Here is a 19,640-nt window from a genome sequence, read left to right on the forward strand (position 1 = left end):
GCGGGTGAGCATCAGGCAGCTAGCGGGTGAGCATCAGGCAGCTAGCGGGTGAGCATCAGGCAGCTAGCAGGTAAGCATCATCAGGCAGCACTCACATCTTTGCCTTCCTGGAATTGGGTTTACAGGTTGGCAGCACCACATCTAGCTTTTTCAGTGGGTTCTGGGGCTCCAAACTCAGATTCTCACACTTGTGCAGTAAGCCCTTTACCCCCTGAGCTGTCTCCCCTGCTCACTCACAGAAGCCTTTATCATTCTGTCATCTTAGGAAGACTAGCTCACTAATAAATTACATGCCTTTTTGAAAAGGAAGGGCTCGTAGGAGACTGGTTAAGCCATTTCCCCGAGTTCACCGTGGGTTGACGGCCGTTTCTCTGAGGTCACCGTGGGTTGACAGCTTCTTATTGCATTCCTTTCCATGATTATGATCTGAAACGCTCTGGAAAGTTCCAGAGAGTCCTAGAAGGAAGTTATGAAGTAAAAATGCTACCTGTGCCTGTAAGGACATGACATCCATCAGGAGATGGGCTCCGGGCCAGGTCTCCCATGAGACTCTAGTGACGTCACAGCATGGCCTAGACCAACAACTCTGGGATGCTGTCATCTTGTTTCCAAAGAGGCAAGTTTGTGTTCCTCACTGCCCAAAGTCTAGGTCACCTGAGGTCACCTGCAAACTGTGAGCAGTGCATGAGCCAGCATATGGCTCCCTCCGTAAGTCATGCTAAGCCCCCGGTAGTCACATTGAGGAGGCTGAGCTGGAGAACGGCAAGTACCACAGACAAACATAGTTCTGTTGGTTGTCACTGGTACTCCATGCCCGGGGTGTGTGCGGCTTCTGTAATTAGCATGTTGTGCTTCAGTCATTGCCAGACTTGTCATAGCAATGGTGTGACTACCCACCATTTTGGGAGAGAGATGCCTGAAGGTAAAGTTGGGGCTGGCATGGAAGGGAGATCCCAAACTGGCACGTCATTCATGTCCCTGTGCCTGCATTCATTACCAGCACTCTGTGGCACCACCAGGAAATGGAGTGTGCTGCCTGGGCCTTTACAGATAAGGAGTAACAGGCGCCAAGTCCCCAGAGCACGTCAGGGAAGGTGGGACTCAAAGGGTGCTGCCCTAGCATGTCTGTTCCTAGTGCCTCGGGTGTTTCCTCTCCAGTACCATCCCAACCGGGGTGGGGCAGCTGTGCAGCGCATGCCTGGGATACAAAGCATGCCTGTGACCCGGCCTCACGGAAGCCAGCGGGGTGGGACATCTCTTCCTCATGACCAGTTCAGACAAACATGACTTAGGAACCAGCAGAGATGGCATGGGAAGGGTGCGTAACTGCAGATACCTGGGTGAGTTGCCCTTCCCAGGAGTCAGGCCCCCAGGGGTGTGTTGCCTCAGCCTGTCCGGTCTCACAGACCCAGCAGCTTCCTGGTGACCCTGTTATTTTCTTCTGGGGAGTTCCATATCTTCCCATAAGAGCTGCCAAAGTGGGGCATCCTTTCTAACCTCATAGACAGGCAGGCGCAGAAATCGCAAGCCTGAGTCTGCGGAGGTGGCTCAGGAACTGAAGCGAAGCCTGAGCTCTGTCTACAGAGCCCATGGGTTGGCGGTGTGCACTTGTAGTCCCAGCTCTGAGGCGATGGAGACAGGCAGATCCTTAGGGCTCACTGAAGAGTCAGACCTGAGCCCCAGGTCCTAGGGAGGGACACAGTCTCTAAAAACAAGGTGAAGAGCGCCTGAGGAATGATGTCTGATGTAAGTTGACTCCTGACCCCCCCCCACACACACACAGATGCATGAACATGCACACACACTCTCACATTTACACACACTCCTGCCTTGTGCGTGTGTGCACATGCACACATAGCCCTGTAGCTGACCCAGCCTGAGCTGGAGGAAACTGCTGTGCACTCTCTAATGAGCGCCATACTGCTCAGGAGGTCCTGAGAGCAAGCCGGCAGCCTCAGGACCAGAAGTCTGCTGATAGAGTTTGCCAGAATCAACGTAAGTGATAAACTCAAGGGATGAAAGGGAGTCGGATTTCCACAGATTTCTGTTTTTCTGCAGTTCTGGAACATTCCCCTAAAGTGAATTTCAACAACCTTCAGACAGCGTTGTGTGCTGTGCTTAGACCTAACGAGTCTCAAAAAGGACAGGCTTGCAATGAGCAAATAGATGTATTCCCTGACACTCCAAAGCAGAAATTTCCAGGTCTGGAAGGAGAGACCCAGAAGAGAAGCCATCATTGAAATATACCCTGGGCTGGGAAGATGTAGGCCGAGCATGGAGGAGAGCCACATAGGAAACAGCCTGGGCCCATGTGCATGCACGCACACACACACACACACACACACACACACACACACACATACATACACACATACACACACTCACACACACATACACATACACACACACACATACACACACATACACACACATGCAACACACACATGCACACACACACACACACACACTCACACACACACACTCACACACACACACACACACTCAGAGCGGGAGCAGGGAGAGGGAGAGAGAGAGAGAGTCTGAGTCTGCACAGGATGGTGGGGGAGAGCTAGAAACAGCCAGAGAGGCAGGGAGGGGACCTGCCCTGTCTGCTGTCTCCCAGTTATAAGCGTTGTCATTGTCACATGGTGGAGGAGACCCCGGTCCAAAGAGCCAGAGACGGGGGAGGTGAGGAGAAAGACTCAGGGAGAGAGGAGCCAATTGTCCCCAACAAGGTGGAAATGCTGGGACAGGAACACAAGGCCACTTAGCCCTTAACGAGTGTGGATTCCTGACTCTCACACAACTGAGGTGTGGTGTGTGTACCAGACTGGATGGGGATGCTCATGAGCCAACAGCCAGCTGTGACTTCTTGGTTGATGTAAGTTAACCTTCTTAAGTTCCCCCTCCTGCCACTGTGAATCAATCCATCGTGAGTGTGTATGTGTGTGGGGGGTGTACACGTGGGTGTGTGTGTGTGTATGAATGGGTATGGTATATCTGTGAGTGCATGTCCATGTATTCTGAGTATATATAGACTATGCCTGTGTGTATATGTATGAATGCATGTCTTTGTGTGTGTATACGTGAGTGTGTATCTGAGTATATGTGCATGTATGTAGGGATACATGTCTATGTATGTGTGTGCACCTGTATGTGTGACTGTATGCCTGTGTGTGTGTGTCTCTGTATGTGCATGCATGGATATACATGCTGTTTAGCTGTCGTTTGTTTTGGCGATGCCGCTTGCTGGCGGTTTCTGCGCTCTAAGCACAGGCTGTTACAAAAATGTTGGCAATGGAGTAATGATTTCATGTGTGCTAACAAAAGAGTGTGAGGCAGAGGAAAGGGATAAGACACAGAAAGAAAGAGACAAAGACAGCAAGACGGGTTTAGGGAGGACTCAGACGGATACCAAGGTCTAAGCCTGGCCACTCAGCATCTGTCCCCTTGAGAGCTTTTATTTCAGGCCTGGCCCCTGCTCTATGTGTTTCTTCCATGTTTTTCTTTAAAACTCAAGGAAGCAGAGCCACCCGCTCCTTCCATGGGAGGCTATCTGTGTCCATGTTCTGGGTGGGGTTTATTTTATCTGCAAAAGAACCTAGCATGTTAAAGGAGGCACCTGAGAAACTACCCCACTTAGTCCAGGTCCCAATGTCAGTCTGTGGTCCTGGAGCTTCTTGGAGGGAATAGGAAGCTCTGTAAGAAGCCATGGCATGCTGAACCTGGTACACAGGAAGAGTTCTTGCAGAGTCTAGCAGGAAACCTCCTGTCCTGCAAAGGGAAGATGTTAGATTTCTAGAATGTTCCCTTTCCAACTTATATTCCCTTTAGTCTTCCCTGGGGCATTAGTCTCCATTTTCAACTAAACTCTACCCAGGTTTTCTTTCAGAAGCCTTCTGACCCATGCAGTCTACACTATTCTTTCCTTCAGTGGAATTCTTCCAGATCATTGTCTATGTCCTCCCAAACACCATAGCGTTCCTGTGCGAGTGTCACAGTTCCACACTGACATTAAGAACGCTCTCTAAGAACATATGGTCTAGAGATAGAAAGTGGAGCCACTGGGCAGTGCAGATATCTAAATCGACAAAGACTGGCAACCATGAACTGCTAGTGATAAAATTCACGGGCTGGCTGTTGAGAATGAGGTCTCAAGGACTTGAAAAGGCAGAGAAGGGAACCCCTCTAGGGGGATCTTAAGCCTTTGCCAATGTTTACACCCCCCTTTCCTCAGTCACTGTTAGTGGGATAGTTTTATAAAAACCTGTCTCAATAGGCAGGCTTTGGGAGAGAGTAGCCTGTGCGTGCTACGGTCTGCAAACAGAAAGAAAAGCTTCTTTACTTGGTGACTCAGTGAGACACAGAACAAATGCTTTATAAGTATCTGCTGAAAGCAGAAAGCCCCTTGCCAGAACATGACCACATGAAACTGCAAGGCATCCTGGGAAATGGTCTCCACTTGGGCTGCTGTGTTGGCAGATAACCACAGGTGTAATTCTCTGTCTTGAAGAATAAGGGAAGGGTAGGGGCTGGAGAAGGTCTCTAACATGCATATATAGCAACAGCTATTCTTCTCTCTCCCTCCCTCCCTCTCTCTCTCTCTCTCTCTCTCTCTCTCCCTCCCTCCCTTCCTCCCTCCTTCCCTTCCCCTCTCTTTCCATGTATATGTTTACTTATTGTGTATGTATGTATGTGCACAGGCGTGTTCACATGTGGCAGAGGATAGCTTTCATGAACTAGTTCCCTTCTTCTACAACATGGATATATGTATGTGCACATGTGTGTTCACATGTGGCAGAGGACAGCTTTCAGGAACTCGTTCCCTTCTTCTACAATGTGGATCCCAGGGATGAGATTCAGAGTCTCCAGCTTGGTGGCCATTTATTCACCAAGCTATCTGTTCTGTAAAACCACTCACAAAAGTCGCTTTCTTGGGAATCGTAAGGGTGTTCTTGGGCATCACACATGGGGAAACTCCTTTCTGCAGAGCTGGGCTGAAAGTCTGTCTGCAGTGCAACTCTGCGGCTTGGTCACAGCGGCAAGAGAGAAAGTGTGGAAATCAACCAAGGCCAAGACTTGGGTCAGGCAGACTCAGACATTTCAGATGCATGAGTCATGCTTCGTTGACCCTTTATCTTCATGAAGAAAGGCAGATTCCTCGGGAATCTAGCTTAAATGAGATAAAATGATCCGATGAATTAGACCTGCTAATCCTCAGACCCATCATCCATCTTCCTTCATGTGCCCTCAACACTACACCATCAGTGATGCATAAAACCCCCTCACCAGTCACTTCCAAGTTTTGAGCCTGACGTAGGTAGAAAGATCATCGCTCCCTCACTCTCCTGAGCATCACTTCCTGCGCTATGCCCTGGGAAGGAGCTGGCAGGGCTGGTGCTGTAAAGTTTCTCAGTTTCAAAGGTTTACGGAAACGTGAGGGATAAAGCATCCTGTGGCAAAAAATAGTCCCCGTGGCTCCATGGAAACGCCTATTTTTGGACCGCTTTCTTGAACATGAAGTCAGGAGGAAAAAAAAAAACATTTTGCAATCAACAGTATGTCATTTATGAGAGAGAGAGTGAGAGCCGAAAGCTCTCGAAACCTGTGAAATAGCACAGCTGCCATTTAAGTCCAGTGACGCACAAGACACCCATCTCCTTCAACATCCTTCACCCTGCAACTGCTAAGCCACGAGCCCTGATAAGCACTGGACGCTCCTGGCCATTGCATATTTGATATCTGGGCAGCAACTATGGTCACTCTTTCAGAGGATCAGCTTTTGGGAGGAAGAGAGAGTGGCCTGGATGCCAGTCTGCTGGCTCTGCCTACCACTACTGTCTCTCACAACTGTGCCTCAGTGAGGTTTGCAGAGGCCGCTTTGTCGCTATGATTGTGTTAATCTCAGAACTTTGAGGAGAAATAACGCAAACCCAAATCATGGCCAAATTAATTAAGGCAGGCAATTAATTAAAGCAAGTTTGTTTATTCGTGTATACGGGCTACCTCGCTCTAAAGGCAGGGTTCAAGAGATCACCATTGGGAATGAGTAAGATAAGAGGTTTTATAGCCCAGGAGTATGGGTCTTCCAAGTGGGATATTTGGCAGGTAAGGAAGTGGGGTTACAGGAGCCTAGCAAGTTGGTTATAACAACGTAAGTCGTAAGAACTTTTTGAAACAAGGACATGATTGTTGTTTCCTGGAAGAGGCTGTTGCTAAGGTTACAGGTGGGGTATAGCCCAATCCTTGAGAAACAGAGATTTAATCATTAACAGAAATGAACCTAGCTTTCCTTAACTATATATAAGATGGCTTTTAAGCCTAAGATGGAGGCAGGCTGGTAATCAATTGCCCTCAGAGTTATTTCAGAAATACCCTTTACACATTTGTGTAATACCCAAAGGTCCCTTGGAAGTTAGATAGTTGTTTTTGCTTTCTCTCTTTCCCCACCTCCCCACTCATGGCTCTCAGTGGGTCTCCCCCATGGCTCTCAGTGGGCCTCCACCCCTCCCCCGCCCTTTCCTTCACTTGGCTGTGGAGTTTGTGTCTTGGCTAATGCTGTTATATAACGCCAGGGCTCCTCAGTGCAGGGGCCTTTCGACCGTTTGCCCTTCTGTTGGCCTTGGCAGTTTGAGTGGAGGCTCTAGCAGCTGGAAAGTCCAGCCTCCGCCTCAGCAATAGGTTAAAAGTAGAGAGGAGATGGTGTCTCATCGGCTGCTTGCTCTTCTACCCAGGAGGTGAGGCAGGAACAATCTGCCCCTCAAACATCCTTACCCTGACCCCATCCTGATACCCCCACAGCTCCCAGGTTTCCTGGTCACCCCAAGGCAGGATGAGAACTTGGATCACTGAAATGGCATAAGAAATTAAGGCTCCAAGGAGTGGAACCTCACCTAAAGTCACCCTCCTGAAGGCTCCATCAGGACAGGGCCTCACTTGTCCCATTTGCCCTTCAGAAACTCCAAGCCCCTTGCAAAACACCGGTGGGAAATTACTGAGGAGCCAGGGACCTGAGTCACCGATGTCTTCTACAGATGGCCAGGGACTCCCCTTCAGCTGGCTCCTCCAGGGTAAATTTGGGAAGTGCATAATTAGAAATAGAAATCACAGTAAAGATTGGGTTGCCTCCTACCACATCGGGGTGACTAACTATCCCCAAGAGTTTGTTTCAGGCTCCACTTGGCATTGGAGACGGTCTTAGGACAGACACTATCCAAGACTGCCCAAAGTCCTTCGGGCTGAGAGCATGACCAGTGTAGAAGAATGTCACAGTCTCATGGCACGTGGATGTCTCCCTCTGCTTCATCCAGAATCCAGTTATCCAGTGGCAACTGCAGTTACCATCGGGCTTCCTGCAGAGTCTTTGTTGCCACCATATTTTCTCTCTTGCTCCAATACTTAGATTCCCTGCAAAACTGAACCTAAAATAAGGCTGACTTCACACACGAGTGGCTCTTCCCAGAAGCACTCTGTGGTAGCAGCTGGTGGTTCAAGTGCCCAGTCCCCAAGCAGGGCCTAAAGGCAGTCATGGGATTTAACAAGCCTAACCGTCTGTCATCCAGGGCCAGAAAACAAAGGACCTGCAAGCTGCTTTGTTACCACACTCTAAACAAGGACACAGTCCCGGAGGGCCAGCCTCAGGAGGTGCTGGACACCTGTGGTCACTTTGTGTCACTTGCCATTCTTCTGCCTCTTCATCTGTCATACACAGAAGACTAGTCACATCGGAACCAGTTTTATTTATTGTTGTTGCTCTTTTAAAGACAGATTCTTACAATGTAGCCATGACTTTCCAAGAACTTACTATGAAGACCTAGACTGGCCTCAGGTTCTAGAAAGTCTGCCTCAGCCTCCCCAGTATACCATGTCTCCTCACTATAACTAAGTTTATTTATTTAAAAGTCTGGTTGGTGATTTTGTTATAGTCTCGCTACACAGTATGTTTTTTGTTTGTTTGGTTGGTTGGTTGGTTTTGGTTTTTTGAGACAGGGTTTCTCTGTATAGCTCTGGCTGTCCTGGAACTCACTTTGTAGACCAGGCTGGCCTCAAACTCAGAAATCCACCTGCCTCTGCCTCCCAAGTGCTGGGATTAAAGGTGTGGGCCACCACCGCACTACTGCCCAGCTCGCACTACCGCCCACCTCGCTACAAAGTATGATGAAGCATGGGCTTGGTAGGACAGCTAAGCTTGAAGGGCCTGGATCAAACCAGTTCCCCTTTGTCCAGAATACATAGGTGGAGGAGGAGGAGGAGGAGGAGGAGTAGGAGGAGGAGGAGGAGGAGGAGGAGGAGGAGGAGGAGGAGGAGCTGATAACTAAACCCTGATTCCCTAATTGTTTCCTGATTGGGTCAATAAAGATGGCAGAAGCCAATCGCTGGGGGAAGAGAGTAAGGTGGGTTTTCCAGTTCCCAGGAGGGAGAGGAGAGGACTAGGAGAGATTTGGGGATTCTGACCAGGCTGTGGAGAGAAAGTAGCAGACATGTAACGCTCAGGAACTGATAGTTTGTAACTCCACAGGTGGCTGCACAGGCTAAGGAGGATGGGGCAAGATATTCTTCGCACAGCAGTTGTGTTATCTGGCTGTTTTTGTTTTTTTTTAAATTTTAAGGCTGTCTGTTGTTTTCCATCCACGGCATTAAGGGCACAGCGGGAGCAGTCATTAGAGGTTTGGCAGAGCTATCACCCAGCTTGGGAGCTGGGTGAGGCAGCCATTGCCAGCACAGGGCAAGGTACAAGCATGTGTATTTAAAATTACACACAGCACATAGGTGGGCCCACAGTTTCAACTTGGAACACATCTTGGAGGCTTGCTTTTGGAAGAAGCAAGCATCACAGCTGGGTTTTTTAAAGTGTCATGGAATTAGAGGTCAAAGTTCAGAAGGGCAGGATGCATTCCTAGACTCAAGGTTGACTGTGCACGAACGCTTGGGTCTGCCCTCAGGAAATGGAAGGCTCACTCACTCATAGTCTTTCCCTTTCCTTTCGTTTTAAGTCCCCAAGCCCTCAAACCTTCAGCTCCCATTGACAGAGGTGTTTCAGAAACGTTGCAGTTGCACCAGTTTAAATCAAGAAAAAGACATGAATAGACCAGCATGGGTGCTGAAGCCACCCACCTAGGAAGCTTTGCCTTTTAGAGACCACACACACCAAATACAGAGCTCACCTTGCACTTCCTCATTGGTAGCCATTGTCAGGACCGTAGCTTTCATTGGACAGGCAGAGCACGGTGGCTACTTCCAGTCAGACCCATCTATCTACACCCTTTCCAGCCGCACAGCAGAAAACAGAGTGGCTTCCCCTTTGCACGGGGCTGTTGCCACCACACACATGGGTCCTGTACACTGAGGGGACTGCCACCTTGTGGGTAGGATGGCAGAATAAATCCTTGGTGTTGTTTTCAGTTGTACATTGAGCAATGCTTTACCCCATAAATTGGAGTGAGTGTCTGAGGGGCCTGCAGAGATGGGCTGTATAGGTGGGAGAACAGAGATGGAAATCGGGCGTTTCTTAGTTGCCATCCTATAAGATGTAGTCAGAGAGCCAGACATCTTATATCAAGATGCTCGTGTTGTGGTTTTTAAGGATTAAAGGACTTTGGGCGCTGCACTGTTAAACCAAGTGGAATCTGCAGAGTTTGGGAATCTACCCTGTGCTGGCTGGTTTTACGTGTCGACTTGATGCAAGTCAGAGTCATCAGAGAGGAAGGAGTCTCCGTTGAGGAAATACCTCCATGACATCCAGCTCTAAGGCATTTTCTCAATTAGTGATCAAGGGGGAGGGCTCAGCCCATGGTGGGTGGTGTCATTCCTGAGCTGGTGGTAGTCCTGGATTCTATAAGAAAGCAGGCTGAGCAAGCCAGATGAAGCAGGCTAGTAAGCAGTGCCTCTCCCCGGCCTCTGCATCAGCTCCTGCCTCCAGGTTCCAGACCTGCTTGAGATCCTGTCCTGTCTTCCTTTGGTCATGAACAGATATGGAAGGACAAGCCAGGTTAACCCTTTCCTCCCCAGCTTGCATGGTCATGGCCATGGTGTTCCATCGCAGCAAACCCAATCTGAGGCATACTCTGCTCTTTCTTTCCCCAAAGGCCAGACAGCAGCTAGCTCTAGTCTGGAAGACTGGAACCCCAGTCTAGTGACTCCATCCATATCAGTTAATCCAGGCTGTGAGGTCACTGAGAGGGTGACCTGTGCCCAGCATCAGCATCTCTTCTGTTCCCCCCTCTTCTTCCTCACTTCCCCTTCCCTTTCCCCTTCCAACTTTTTTTTTTGCTTTTAGGGGTTCAGGGTTTCTTTTTTGTTTTATACTGTTGAAAGGGAATCCATATAGCTCATTATTAACCCTATCTTACTTTGAACTAGCTAAATAGTTGAGTGTGGCCTTGAACTGTCCATCTCCTACCTCCACATCACAAGTGCTGAGATTACATGTGCAACCACTCACGTTTGGTCTTCTTTAGTTATTGAAATGCTCCAGGTGTGGGGGAGATGGAAAGTCAGGGGTTGGGCTCTGCAAGTCCATGAAAAGAGTAAGCTTTAAAGAGCAAAATGTGCCATTTACACCAGTTGTGCTGTACCATGCTTTGTTCCTACGTTAAAAATTAAAGGTACTTGGATGATTCCATTCGTTACGTTTCCTGGATTTGATAGGGGAGTGAGCTCTTGAGTGCCCACATCTTTAAATGACCCTAAACTGATTTCCTGGGAAAATCAGATCACAGACTGAACAAGTGTCACTCTACAGAAGGACTGGTTAGTCGTAGCCAGAGCTTGCTTTGTTGTAAATGGCTTTGGCCAAATTCTTCAGCTCTGTGCATCTTTTGGAAAAGACTAGTGTGTGTTTTTTGCTAAGACTGGGGCTAGGAAATGAAAATGAGGAGGACATGCTTGTCTTTATCCAACTTTATCTTCCCTGCAAATTCTGCACATTCCTTGGATAGTTGTATAAAAGACAGCATTGCTCTGGCCTTGGTCACCCATGATGCCCAGCCTCTCCAGGAGGAGTCATGAACATCTGTCCATCACCTTCCATTTGGGAAACTATACAGAACGTTTTCTGACATCTCAGCTCATCTTCCCCGCCCATGCTCCTCCCCAGCCCCACCCCCACTCTATGGTACACTCAAATATGAGTTGGAACTCTGGGTATATGCATCACTGTTTGATGGTCGGCGGGGTCTTGAGTGGGCAGACATCTTTATAGATGATCACACACTCAAAAGCTGGTCACTGAGCAGAGTTAGACAGTTTCTGTCATTCTGTTTTCTAGATCTTTCCCTGAGGGCCCAGGAACAATATTTGTTGGCAACTTTGGATGTGTCTCTTGAATTCTCAGGGACCACAGTGGATCATGGGAGTTTGCTATGGTCATAGCCCCCCAGAAGTATTGACTTTACAGCTTCTCTTCTCTTCTAGCTCTTGGACACCCATTGAGTCGCCATGGGAAACCACTCCGGAAAGCGAGAATTATCTGCTGAGAAGGCCAATAAGGTAAGGCTCTGCCGAGGCCAAGTCTCCGGCCCCAGGGCTTTATTTATTTCACTGAAAGACAAAGTGGAGTTTTAACAGGAATAGTTCCTGAGCGGCTGAGTGGAGCTGGGTCCTTGCTGTTGTTATTAGATGTTGTTTTCATTTACTCAGGAGGATTGACTCTCTCAGTGGGTACATCATGGCCTGGGAAGCAAATGAAGAAGGAGAAGGGTGGCTTGACACACAGTTGGAGGGAGAGAAAGAGGGAGATAGGGAAGAGGAAGAGGCTCCACCTGTGATCCACTGGACTCATCCTAGACTCAGTATTCTCTGGAGAACAGAGGCTGTAGGGTCTCTTTGCTCTCTTGAAAGCTTTTATCATTCGACATTCCTTATTTGTATTCCCAAACTTCACTATCTACTTGACCTCTCTGTTGAAGCTGTGAACCCCATTTATAAATCAGTAACAAGCCCTGAACCCTGTTTATAAATCAGTAACAAACCCTGGCTCGTTGAGTTAGTGTACCTCCCTGCTCTGTGGAGGAAGGCTCTGACTTTGGGTGGGAAGCTGAACTGGGTCTTAGGTGTGGTCGAAGGGTGGCAAGTAGGTGTGCTGCTTCCTCTGCCTGGTGCGATGCTCAGACCTCTGCCTTCTGAGGTCAGCTGTGGGAATCATAGGTAGATTCCGGGTCATTCCCCCATGAAATCGGCAACATCTCTCCTGGTTCCCACCTAGGGTCTCGCTTGACCCTGACTGTACTTCTCAGATTCCCTGGGCAGGCCCCATGAAGATGCTCAGCTGTGATATGCAAGGGTCCTTCCTCTACCGAATATCCCACACTTGTATGACCCAAGGTTTTCCCCAGAATTTGGGTTGTCTCCTCTACCTTCAGAACCTCACCCGCCCGTGATGCGCCAGTTGATGATAGCCCAGCCACAGGCTGGTAGGGAATTGGTTTTAAGTTCTGTCCCTTCCCCATGCCTTCTACAGCTTGTCACAGAGTGTTTGGAAAGCATAGATGAGCAAAGCAAGTGAGCAAGCAAGAGAAAGGAAGGAAGGGAAGGAGGGAGAGAGGGAGGGAGGGAGGGAAGAAGGGAGGGAGGGAAGGAGAAAGAGAGAGAGAGAGAGAGAAGAAAGAAAGAAAGGAAGGAAGGAAGGAAGGAAGGAAGGAAGGAAAGAAGGGAGGAAACAAGCAAGCAAGGAAGGAAGGAAGCAAGCATCCCCTCCCCCCATGCAGAACTGCACATGCCAGCTTTCTCTCCCTGGCGGGTTTCTCTGCATGGTCTTTCCTGGTGGGGTCTGACCAGTGTGTTACTGTTATATTCCGAGTGTCTCCACACTCAACATCTTCACATGGATCGTACGCAACCACAGAGTACTGTCGCCTTAATTTTTGTCCTCTCTCCGTCACTGAAGAATCATTCCTGATCATGAGGGGATACGGTCTTAGTTACTTTTTAAAATTGTGGTAAAACAGTATGACCAAGCGATTCATGGAAGCCATGACCAAAGCGATTCATGGAAGCCAGGGTTGACTTGGGTTATGGTTCCAGAGGGATTCAAGTCCAGCATGGTGGGGAAGGGTGGCTGCCCAGCAGGCTTGTCAGCACGAACTGGATGCTGAAAGCCCACATCTTGAACCAAACCATGGAGCAGAGAATGAACCGGAAACGGTGTGGATCCTTGACATTCTCAAAGCCTGTGGCCTCCGCCAGTGACATGCCTCCTCCAGTGATGAGTCTCTTCCAGCAAGGCCACATCTCCTAACCCTATCCAAACAGCACCACCAACTGGGGACCCAGTGTTCAGTGCCTGTACTTTGGGGGCATAGTCCTCATCCGAACTATCAGGGACGTCCAGTGTAACGGCTTTCTGAGCCCCACCCCCATCCCACCGCCACCCAAGGCAGAGAGAAAAAAAAAAAAAACTGCTCAAATTCCTTTTCTTCGATCTTGTGTCCAACATAAAACAGTGTGCCTACCCCTACAAACAAAAGATGATGTGTGACCCTCACAGAAGCACTTTTCAAAAATCCACTGCCCCTTTGCTGGATAGCCTGGATAGCATTTCTTTTGTAACAACAAACAATAAGGCCTCTTTGTCCAACTCCGGGTGAGACTCGATTTCTACGTCAGCCAGGAAGACAACCACACCTGACTTTCTAGCTCATCCCCCAGGAGGAAGCTTTGTGCTTTCTGTGCTAGGATTTCACCTGAAAGTGTGATGCAAGATTATCCAGCTTCTTAACCACTGGTTTATAAACATGTAGGTGACCAGCCGATATTGAGCCGAGTGGCGGTGACTCATTACTATAACACAGTTAAGTTACGCTGATGATGGTTTTGTGGCTGTAAATGTTGGACCCTGGCAGGTTCACTCACTCGCTGTGAGGACCTTGTTTTAGCCAAGGCTGCTTGATTAGAATCTACTCTCACCAAAATCGAAACTGTTCACACAGTGCCTGCCCAGCTGTCACGTCCCACCTCTCAGAGAGACTGATTTGAAACCCCAGCTTCTAAAAGCCTCACTGGCCCCTTCCTGTTGTCTGACACTGTAAAACAATACAGTTACGATGACGCTTTGATTTGCTTCTTCCTGTCAAAGGAAGATGGCGGCTCCCACGTGAAGTCTTTCTTGGGCCACCGTTCTCTGAAAACTTTCTTTTTAAGCTCTGATGATTTAAAAGCCACAGAGCTTTAAAACTATAGTTTCTATATGTTAAGAGCTCTTTCCCAACTAAACATGGGCTTTTTGTTGCTCTTGAGAGTCCAAGGGAAAGAACCTCTGCTTCAGGGGTCTGAGCTGTACTCTGGGGCTAGGGAGGGCCCCGCAGGGAGACTTTCCCCCCATTCATTATCCACCCACCAATTGTTGGGACTGGCCCAGGGAACTGCAGGCTCCTTTCTTTCTTGAGGAATTCCCCTCCTCCTACTCTGAGGTACAGGGGCAACCTGACAAGCCTTCCCTATCTCTCCTTACAATGTCAGCAACACAGCTGTGTGCAGCCTTCTCAGTGTGTCTTTGAATGTCCACGAAACAGAAGAGACACCCTCAATGCTGTGTCTCCAAAGCTTGGGCACCTCGCCCACTCCAACAGACCCTCAGGTGCCCAGTCATCTCTCTTCTGTTACAGGGAGGCCCTTCTCTCTGACACTTCAGAGAGCTGGCTTTGTTGGTCAAGAAGCATTCCTGGCCTCTTCTCTCTGTGCACCGTGCTCAAGCTCCCAGGCAAGGTTTTCACAGCGGGAAACATAGCCTAAGAATGTCATCACCATCTTCCTCTCCTGCTGAGGGAGACATCTAAGAAGTGAGGGGACAGTCAAGGGTGCCATGCAGTGATGGCTGGCACTCCGCTAGGGAATCCAGGTCCTGCCATCCGGCTGAAGAAGAGGGTGCTGGAGTCCCAAAGGGGAACAGAGGCCGCTAGCTGGGAGTGGGGGGACTCAGCTCCTGAGTCGTGATGCAGTCTCATAGGCTGGGTATCAATTCCTCCGAGTACTATTCCTACTCTCAGAGTAAGGGAAGTCCCCATCTTCCGCCTCTCCTTCTTGGTCATAAACAGCTGTCCCTCACTAATTTGCTAGATTTTTACCAGTCTGTCCATTCTATGCCCAGTGTCCATCTGTGCTATCATAATTTGGAAAACCAGGGAAGGAAATGACTTCAACCATCCTAGGTAGTTCAGGTGATCCACTCAAATAGCAGCAGTTCAGAGAACCACACTCATGGGAGCTTCTGGGGTGAGGACAAAATCGCTTCCGGGAGCTAAAAGCAGCTGCCTGCCAGTGATGGATGCCCTGGGCTCAGCAGTCCTGGGTGTTAAGACTTTGTCCCCTTCAGCTGGTCACTAGAGGAGGGGATTGCCGTAGTTAGTAGAGTTCATGAAGGTTTCAAGCCACGGACTCCTTGGGAGGACCCCCCCCCCCTTAGTTTCTTTGGTGCTTTCATGATAGCCATGCCTCCCACTGATGGCCCAGTGAGTGTCCAAGACCCACCAGGTGGCTTCAAATACAGCACTGGTACTAACTTGTGCCTCTCTGAGAAACCAGGCCTTCTTTGGACTGGCCTGGAGGTGACCATTCTGAAACTCAATAGATGGAGAAGCCCATTTTTATTCTCACGGATCACGGGATGGATGTCTGGGGTCCAGCAGTCCACAGGGTGGGTCTCCTGTCAAGCTTCATAGGCTACCTCTCCTCCATGTGTGTCCTCCCATGGTCCCCTGTACGTAGCTGTGTCTAACTTCTTCTCCTCATACTGAAGCAGGGCCCACACTATGGGCTAAAGTAACTGAAGATGCCCATCTTTGAAGAGCCCATCTTCGAATAGTTCTTTTCTGAGGTGCTGGGAGTTAATATTTTCCTGGATGGATTTGGGAACAGGTAATTCAGTTCTCAACATATGTACTATTTGATAAGCCCTGGTAAGCACTGGGTAGTAGAGAGATTAACAAAGACAACCCTCTAGGCCTAGCTTAGCACCTGGCTTCAGCATCTGAGCCTTCACCTGAGAAGCTCTCGAGTCCTCCTGGTAGACAGATGCTGCGGCACAGCCTGGTTTATCATCCTGTCTCTTTCCAGAAAGACCCTACCACAGTGCAGGCTCTACCATACAGACACCTAACCCACGGGGCCTGCAGGCTTCCTGGCATCCTCTGGCTAGACATGGAACTTGTAATTCTTAAGTGGCTACATTCCTTCAAAGTCCAGATATCTACCATGGGTTTGGATTAGTTCACTCACGCATACTTTCATGCACCCACAGTGTCTTCTTAAACATCCAAGGAGTGCTGCACTCAGATGAAAATCTCAGCTCATGCCACCAGTTGCTTAGATGACATTGGGCTACAGCCATCTCGGGATCATGAAGTTATGCTCTGAATAGAAGAGAAGTGACACAGGGGTCCTCACTCCCTAACAAGGTCCAATGAGGGTCACTGCATTCAGAGACATAACAATGTACGAAGGCACTGGTGCTGCTTAGCTCTTATTGTCAAGTTGACAGGCCAGAGAATCACCTGAGGAGAAGGAACCTCAGCTGAGGAATTGCCTTGATTAGATAGGCCTGTGAAAGATTGTTTGACTAATGAGTAATGTGGGAGGGCCCAGTCCGCTGTGGGCAGTACCATCCCCTAGGCAGATGATCCTGTGTGGTATAGCAAAGGTAGGTGTACACAAACTAGTGAGCAATCTAGTAAACAGCATTTCGCCTCAGTTTCTGCTTCCTTTTTTTTTTTTTTTTTTTTTTTTGAGTTCCTTCTCTGAATTCTGTCAGTCATGGGTTGTCATCTGGAAGTCAGTCTGAAACAAACTCTTTTCTCCTCCCCCTTACGATATGGCCAGAAAGTTCTATCACATCAACAGAAGACAAACTAGACTAGTGCTGCTGACTAGGACCACAGAGCAAGCCCGAAGGAGCCCTGGACCTTACAGAAGGGATGTGGCACCTTCGCAGATCTGAGGATTGAGCCAAGATCAGAACTTTCTGAGGACTGAGCCAAGTGAGTTAAAATTATTGTAAAGAGGAGGAGGAGAAGAAGATAAGGAGAGGGAGCAGAAAAAGGAGGAGGAGAAGAAGAAGAAAGAAGAAGAGAAAAGAGAAGAGAAGAGAAAGAAAGGAAAGGAAAGGAAAGGGAAGGGAAGGGAAGGGAAGGGAAGGAAAGGAAAGGAAAGGAAAGGAAAGGAAAGGAAAGGAAAGGAAAGGAAAGGAAAGGAAAGGAAAGGAAAGAAGAGGTTTTGGGCTCACCATAGCATCATTTCCCACAAACCTCTTCAGAGTGCTGGAGGCCATGGAGTCAACTAACATCTTCCCCATACCAGCTTCCTAGAGAGAGCCCATGTCCTTAAAGATCCTGCCTCGATTGTTCATCGTGTCACTTGTCATAGAGGATTCTGGGAACCTGGATCCATTTTAAGGATTGGTGTTATTGAGGTGGCTAGTGTCTTCACACATCCTGGAATCTCCATTTTTTTCATGGTGCCAGGTGGAGTGCTTGTCCCTCAGCACGTGCTGCCGAGGAGACAGGCTAAAGGTCATCCCACAGCTTGGTGGCAACCCGGAGGGGCCTGGAGACATGGACGCCATTGTTCCTTATCGTCTTTCCCAGACCAGCATCTTACAGAGAAGAGAGGTCACCCTGTGAAGTGCAGAAGGCAGATTCATCACTAGCGACAGTCAATAGATAAAGGGGGATAGGAGAAAGTGGCCATGGGCCAGGCAAGACAGCATGCTTCAGCCACCTACCTCTGCCTTCAAGGGAGGAGCCCGGTGCTTAGCCACACTGAGCAGAACCCTCCGAAGCCAATGACACCATTATCAGAGCTCAGAGAATCCTTGCTCAGCTCAACAGTTCACCAACTTGGCTCTGTGGCTGAGGGGAAATCACTGGAAAGTTCTGGAATAGTTCTGATCTTTACAGTCCTCTGGGTTCACCCCCAACCTTCTTTGTGGCCTCCTTTTCCACCCACATGAAAGATGGGGTTTCGCACTATTCTGGAACATTCACTGGACATTAGAATCCTCTCACGTTGGCTTTTGGGCGAAGAAGGTTTTGGTCCTTCCCCTGGGGTAACCCCACCTTTGGCAAACAATCTGCATAATTTAATCATTGACACACAGTCCCACTTGTTCTCATTGAGCCTGATATTAAAAAGACATTCTGAGAAATGAGACACTTAGTTTGCAAATACAGGCAGAGTTGTCGAAGCAACACAAAGCTTTCCACTGAGATGAAACAGTGTTTCACTCTGACAGGGAAAATCTGTTTCCATGAGAACGCTGGCACCCCAGCTGTGAGGGGGGTGCCGGCTGCTCCAGGAGGCCACTCTGCTTGGAGCTTCAGGCTGTTCAGAGTCTGTGCTGCCAGATCTATAGCTTTTCAGTCAGCTCCGTTCCTTCCCTCACACCTGCCTCAGGAATGAGCAGCTAGACTCTAACCAGCTTGGCTCACCCTGCTCTGCCAAGCCTGCTCTCCTCCCCACACAAGTTCAGCTCAGGCAGAGCAGCCATGCTGTCACCAGCCCCAGGTCATACTGGTGTCTAGGCATGGCTTGCTAAATGGCCAACCAAACACTAGAGAGCCAAGCTGTCTGGAGTGTTCCAGGAGGTGCTGTGCCACGCCCTGTCAGGTGGCTATGGGTGACACCAGAAGACGCAGTGTGAGGAGGGTAGGGACTCTCTGTCCTCAGTGCAGAGGACACTGGGAAAGGAGACAGAGCTCCCAGGATCCACTCTTCTTTCCTGCGTACACCGTCACTCTTCCCCTATCACAGAACAGAGGCAGGAAGTGCCCAGACGCTCACACACACACACACACACACACACACACACACACACACACACGCCTGAAGACACCCACAGCGTGGTGAGAAGGCTGTGCTTGGTGGACACCCAATTCGCTGGGGGAATTTTACCTTTCTGTTTGATGCCAGTGTGTGGGTGGGGGGTTATCCACTGTGTGGGCAGGATAGAGATTGAGCCACTGTGTGGGCAAGGTTAGATCCATGAATATGGAATCTCCATCTTTTAGACAACTCACATAAACACTGTGTTTTGAGAACTCAGTCAATTTCCAGTTACCACAGGATGGATGTGAGCTTAGGGACGTGGGCTAGGTGACATATAAGTGGAAGTGCCAGGCAGTGCCCACAGAGTTCTTGGTGGAAACCTTCTTGCGTGTGTTGAGTCACAAATGCTTTTCCTCTGTGGTGAATTCGGATCAAAAGGCTCTGCCCACAGCTTCATGTTCAAAGAGTGACCACAGGGTGGACTCTGGTGTTCCTGGCAGGTGTTCTACTTAGCTGGGGAACACAGGCACCTTTGTAAACTGTGGCCACAGGTCTCAGCCGTGAAGTGTAATTATTAACAACAGGCTGTGTAATTAGCCAGTGCATCCAGGGCCTCCACGTCTGAACTGAGAATGCTGCTCCTGCTGCTGGTTAGAAGATTGCCGCTGGTTACGAAGCCTTCAACCCTCCAGCACAGGGAGAACCAGCAGCCCCATCACACAGTTTAGAAACACAGCCCCAGGCTTCACTCCTCCCAGGTTCTGGATCCAACTGCCGCCATTGTCTCCAGCTGGCCGTTAGGGATCTCTTGGGCCTCTTCACACTTTCTGAGTTCACCCTGTGGACTCCATGCTCAGCAGTCAGATGTGTGAGTCTGGGGACGACAT

General features: G+C 49.2%; 1 protein-coding gene across 9 annotated transcripts in view; it reads left to right on the forward strand.

The window, feature by feature from the left end:
- The window catches only part of Mbp (myelin basic protein), a 118,239-nt gene that overhangs the window by 13,782 nt on the left and 84,817 nt on the right, over positions 1-19,640 (forward strand). For all 9 annotated transcript variants that reach the window (XM_031366155.1, XM_031366146.1, XM_031366152.1 and 6 more), the window contains exon 2: positions 11,413-11,487. In XM_031366155.1, the coding sequence (XP_031222015.1) occupies positions 11,437-11,487 (51 nt within the window). In that variant the 5' untranslated portion in view covers positions 11,413-11,436. The remainder of the gene's footprint in view (positions 1-11,412; positions 11,488-19,640) is intronic.

This window comes from Mastomys coucha, unplaced genomic scaffold, assembly GCF_008632895.1.
Source record: "Mastomys coucha isolate ucsf_1 unplaced genomic scaffold, UCSF_Mcou_1 pScaffold13, whole genome shotgun sequence".
Taxonomy (NCBI): domain Eukaryota; kingdom Metazoa; phylum Chordata; class Mammalia; order Rodentia; family Muridae; genus Mastomys; species Mastomys coucha.